We start from the raw sequence: 6,000 nt of genomic DNA on the forward strand, positions 1-6,000 counted from the left end.
CATTCTGTGATTTACTTGTCTATGTTTTGTACAACTTTATGTACAAACTAAGGCTATTCTCCGTGGCAGATTGCACTTTTGCTCTAAACACAAGTTATGTCTTCAGCAGATGGAAATCAGTGCAACTTTGGTGATGTCTCTTAAGTTTCCACCACCAGCTCACCTCTCATGTGATTGCTGCAGCTGCCTCCAGTATCCTGAGAGATACATCACCCATCTGAGATGTGTGCATTCCCCTAAAGATCCTACCTGATCATTCCATCCATTTGAGATCTCCTATAATTCCTCGTATTTTTGCACTAGGCTTGGGCTTGCACATGTGCAGTGCTCCTTTGCCATCCTTCCCTTCATCCCATCCTTGTGCTCCAGCTCTTTGTGGCTGGTACATTCGTACATCACTGAATTCTGGGCATTTTCTTTTTTGACATTGTATTATGTGATTGATAAAATCTTTCTTTTGCCTTTAATTTATCATTCTGAATTTGTGTGGGGTTTTATTAACACTGTGCTGTGATGCTCAGGGAAAGGTGTTTTATTAAATAAAAGAACCTTATTGTAAACCTGAGATTAATAAGACAGGGTCTGTGAGTATGCACATACACACGTGCGTGTGTCATCAATGTATAACCTAATAAGCAGTAAAATGGTGAAGTTAACAAAGCTTTTAAATGAAACTTTCTAGTCCCTTGCGCCCTCTTAAATGGGAGAATTCATTTTTCCAGGGCATGCTTTGCCTGACAAATGAATAAAGGAGCTGAAGGCAGTGGGAGTTCGGAGGCTGGGTCATGGTATGAAAAAGTGCTGTGCAGACAGAGTGTGACCTTACCCACAGTCTGCAGCTTGTTCTCAGAGTTCAGGTAACACTGTCACAAGCTTTGGAATCGCTTCTGGCACAGGAGCGGAGCTGCCTTTGCCATGCCCTCTCCAGAGGCACGCTGCCGCGATGGTCCCAGCTCACTCCAGTGGGCACATCCAAGAGCTGTGAAATAGAAAAACACCAAATAGTAGGGGAAAAGACCGAAAACAGAAGCACCCCTGTCGATGGAAGCTGTTTTATCGCCCTCGCAGCTGATGGGAAGGAAGGAACATGTTTTTTTCCTGCAGTTGCTGCTGAAGCACTGAAGCTTTTACACTAACATGTTGCAGCTATGCCATCACGTCGGAGATGCTGGAAATTACGTGTCTCCATCTCACTGCAGTGAGCAACATTAGGGATGGCTTTGCCATTTAAATGCACTGTTGAAATGGAATCTCTCATGTGGGCCTCTGACCTGATTTTCTCATTTATGTAGGATCTGATTGCCCCTGGTTTTGGTTTGGTTTTTTTAAACATCTTCCCCCTCTTCTAAGATTTAAACCAAATTTGGCTCACAAGTATTTGGCTTGTTAGAGAATACTTCTGTCAGCCTCCCAGGTTGACTATAAGAGAGAATAAGAAAGGAAAAGCTAAATAGGAAATAGAAATTACATTCACTAATAAGGACATTTAAGCCTTCCAATTACCCAGTGCTTTACCAATGGAGTAATGAACAGCAACTCTTTGTGTGAGGAAAACCAAAGGCTAACAATAGTTTCTCCCTCATGTTCTATTATACAGGGTGGCAAGAGATAATGGAAGTGAATTTCCATAATATATTCCAGTTGCAACTTGCTGATGGATCCCTGTATGTGATGGGTTGTCAATTTAGCAGGTTAATATCTGTCACTTAAGTCCTGGAATCAAGATAAAGATAAAATTCAGATCTCTATTATTCTAGCAACTCAGAAGAATTATAATATTAAGCCAGTTACAGCACCTCAAGAATGTTTATATAGGAGTGGAGAGACCTAATTGACCTGATTCTTGCCTTTTGAGATTTCAAAGGACGATTGACATTTTACGCAGGCTTGTAACATCAGCAGAAGAAAGGAGCAGCCCTTGAGTATCTAAGCTGTGTTCTGAGAGCAGGAGCAATCCAGCATGCAGTCAGTCTGTCCTCACAGCAAAGTCCCTCCACTTGACTTTGCAAAAAGCTTTTCCTGCGTAACATTGTGCCTTGGTTTGGTTTTCACACCCTTTAGGCTCTCTTATGTGCCCTCAGATCCACTTGGTCCTTGCATCTCACCTCATGTCTGTAATTACACCTTAAACCTTAAGGAAGGGGGTGTAATGTGTAGTTTTGCCCTGAGTCACACTGATTTTGGCTGGATCCCTCCCTGTTTCTTGGCACTTCACTCTGCCCATATTTCAGGAGAGGATCTTTACTTTCATACCCACCTGGGAAGTGCTCTGCGTGTACCCTGAGCACGACATGAGTAGACATCAATACTAAATTCTGCTGATCCAAATAAAACAGTTATTATTGAGGCCAGTTTGAAAGATGAGGAGGCTTTTCTTGGAGTGGGCAGATATTCCGAAGTAAAGAGACATCCTAGGGAGATGTACACAGACGCAAGATCAGATGCCCTCCTCTACTTTATCCAGGTTTGTTTTCCAGTCACATTGACATACAGCATCTTTTAGAAGAACTTTAATGTGTGATTTTTATGGCTGGCTCTGTAAGGCTCTTTCTTTAAGAGCCACGTTGCTTGGGGTGCTCAGGAATTTGAGTCAGTTCTGCTGAACTTCTTTTTATTGAACTGAATTTTTATTTTATTTTTTTTTTGCTTTTTTCATAGTAGACTAAAGTTCTGCTTATTTTTACCAAGATTGTGTTAAGGATTGAAACATGGGGAGTATTTTAAGTATCAAAATGCTCCACGGGCATCGAACTGTGTGAGCAGAACGAGCTGGAGAGCTGCTGGGTAATGTTGCCATCAATTTGAGGAGTTTAATGTTCTTAGTGATGTTTTCAATGAAAACGCATTAGCAAAATTTTTACTGGTTTTCAGAGGGCAGAAGCTAATGTTGCCAAAAAGGCTTAAAAACTAACAAAAATCTCTGTTTCGACCAAGGAATTTTACCCATAAGATTTTTATTTTCCCATAAAACAGGTGATATCCACCAATCTCTGCAAAAATCCCTTCAAAAATGTGATAGACAGTATTATTTGGGTTTTTCCCCAACATTTGGAATCTGATTAACTTCTTAGTCTGTGTAAAGATTGCACTTGTACATGGAAAATAAACCAAAGCATTTTACAGGATGCATTTTTATTTCTCATCTTTTTCTTTTCATTTTCCAGAAAGTTCAGCAGTATGTAGTCATTGTTCAAGCCACAGATATGGAAGGAAATCTTAACTACGGTCTCTCAAACACAGCAACAGCGATCATTACGGTGACAGATGTGAATGACAACCCACCCGAATTCACTACAAGCACTGTAAGTATTGATACATCAGCACCATGATGCATGGACACACATATTTGTAATTCATAGGTGTTTATATCCTTCATCTCTCTTAGCTGGTTCGGTGGATAGGAGGAACGTGATAGATAACTGTGCAACAAAGACTTTCAAGAGAAAAAAGGGGAGAAAAAAGATAAAATAGAATGATTCATGAGTTAGCAAAACTATTTGGTGACCAGTTTTGCTAAGAGAGTAAAGAAGCTGAAATAATGTGGCAAACACAGGATGTCCAATTACACCAGAGACGATACAGTTGTTACACAACAACTGGCTATAGACATATCAGAGTTATAAGTACTTGCAGTGAAATCCTGAGCAGTAAGAGATATTTTAGGTTTACTATCTTGAATATGATTTCAAGGAAGCAGTAAATACTCTACATGGTAACAGGTATCCAGTAAAATTTGTACTTCAGTGGCAGCTCAAACAGATGTATTTGCATGTGCTGGCAGTAAATGTGTAGACATTCTTCAGTACATCTGGTTATAATCAGTTAAATGTCTTTCGTATATTAGCACAGTATTTCTTTATTACGTTCTCATCTGCTCCCAGTTGCTATTGCTGGGGGACGATGGAGAAAAAATAGATTGCAAATGTCAACTTTTCAAAGCTGGTTGGGGTAAAAATGAAGAGTTGGAAGTCGAAATGGTGGGCTCTGGTTCTTTCCAGCCTTGATATGACACAGAACACCTGAAACATGTGTAGCAATTTTAGAAACCTCAGAGCAGTACAGAGGTCTACATGCTAATAAATGAGAAATCAACTGTCTATATTCATATGAGGGTCTACAAGGAGCAGTAAATGATGTGTCTTAAACTGATACCAAATCTAAAAATACAGGGAGTCTGACTGCGTTGTGCTCAAGTCACTGAACATCCTTTGAGGAAGCTTTTTATTTGTATTATTCTGAATTTTCATTCCACCTTAAAGGGTCTGCAAGTATTTATTAAAGTAGCACTAAGGTTTCCCCTTAGCCATACTCTTACAAACTGTAAATACGTAGCAAAACTCAAGGAAGTCATGCAGAACCCGGTTTATGGCACTGTGGACTCAGGTGTGCTCCATGCCAGCCATGGAGTCTGGGTCCTTCCCTCCTATTGCCACTGGGGCCTGTGCTCTTGGTTGTGACGTGCTCAGCTCCTGAGCAGTGCCAGAATTTTCTGACAAAGTGAGTAGATTCCACTATATTCTTCCTGAATCAGAGAAAAAACTGGCACCCAGCTCTTTTTCAGATCTGGATGTCAATCTGCAGCTTGCGTATAGGGTGGGTTTAACAGCAGCACATGTGCTTCATACCTGTCATAGTGAATACACCGAGCTTTGTGTTGTAAAGTTATCATTAAATATCTTCTTAAATGTGATACATACAGTTGTGAAGAGCCATAAAAATCTGATACAAGTCTTGGGTCATGTGGGCATTTCTCCTGCCAGTGTGGGATTGTTCTCTGGAAAGTTTTGTAGCATCCAGTCTTAGAGTTTTGTGTCTCTCAGGCCATGGGACTTTTCACCACAGCAATAAGCATACCCCAGCTTGTCAGTATTTGCAGGGCGACCTTATTCTGCCAGGTAAATACGACTTTAACTTCCATTTGAGTGAAAAAGGAATGACATCTAGTGGCCATGTCATTCAAGCACAGGTTGTTCCAGATGACCCAGGCTGCCTGGTCCTTTCCAAACACAAGCAGGAGGTGAGGCTTTGGGTAGCAGGATGAACTGTGCACGGGTAGTCGCACGTACGCATCAGTGCCTTCTAGTAGGCAGTGTCCCTCCCGACGTGATGTATTTTAATGCCTTTCCAAAACACTTTCCAAAGCTGAATCTAGTGCAGGTGGGATAATGGAAATTTGCTTTCAGGTGAATTCTGAGTATTTAATGTCTCTGAGTGTTAGACCTGGAAGGAATAAAAACCATTAAGAGAATTACCTGTAGGATTGTGTTAAATGGATTAGAAAACACTACTCTTCCTCTAAGCAGGGTTAATGTGTACCATTATTTATCTAATTTCAATCATTGAATAGTTCTGCAAGAACCAAAGGGCTTTACACAGTAGAACATGGGACTTTATAAAGATTTGAAAACCACTGGTGTTTTACAGTTTTATTTTCTGATTCTGCGGAAACAAATACCTTTGATATATTCCCCGGTACAGGCAGGATGAATTTCACAGGACTATGAAAGTATAATATGTTTTTCCCCTGACTGACAGAGAGAACAGCATTAGGCTGTTTCTTTAAACCTGAGCTGAATCTCCTTGCTGTCCTCAAATAGGCTGATTTGCATTTTAACACCTCTAAAAAACAGCCAAAATCTCTTTCCAGGAAATCCACAGCTCCTCAGAGGGTAAGAAAGCCCATGGTCTCTTTTAAGACTGGGGACTGTTTGGAGAGATATGGGATATTTATATTTTTAATACTTCTGTATTGAGATGCTGTTGTAAAAACAAAACAGGCTGAATAACTGAAACTGGTTTGCTCTTGGAAAGCTGCCAGGCGAAAGGAACTCAAGGAACCCTATTCAACATAGACACATACGAAGGCCTACCCTACAGTGCTCCTAAATTACCTGTCATTCAGCCAGGGTGGTTTTAGACTTAATCGTTTCTGGGTAAGCATGTAGCTCAGGCGGACACTGCATCATGCTGGTGTCACAGCTCATGTATTCAGCAGCAGGG

At 40.8% G+C, this 6,000-nt stretch overlaps 1 protein-coding gene across 1 annotated transcript in view; it reads left to right on the top strand.

The window, feature by feature from the left end:
• Positions 1-6,000, top strand: part of CDH4 (cadherin 4, type 1, R-cadherin (retinal)) — a gene marked incomplete at its 5' end in the record, with an annotated part of 101,743 nt that overhangs the window by 54,831 nt on the left and 40,912 nt on the right. The window contains one exon of the mRNA XM_010011495.1: positions 3,165-3,302. Within this exon, the coding sequence (XP_010009797.1) occupies positions 3,165-3,302 (138 nt within the window). The remainder of the gene's footprint in view (positions 1-3,164; positions 3,303-6,000) is intronic.

Source organism: Nestor notabilis, unplaced genomic scaffold (assembly GCF_000696875.1).
Source record: "Nestor notabilis isolate BGI_N333 unplaced genomic scaffold, ASM69687v1 scaffold1183, whole genome shotgun sequence".
Taxonomy (NCBI): Eukaryota; Metazoa; Chordata; class Aves; order Psittaciformes; family Psittacidae; genus Nestor; species Nestor notabilis.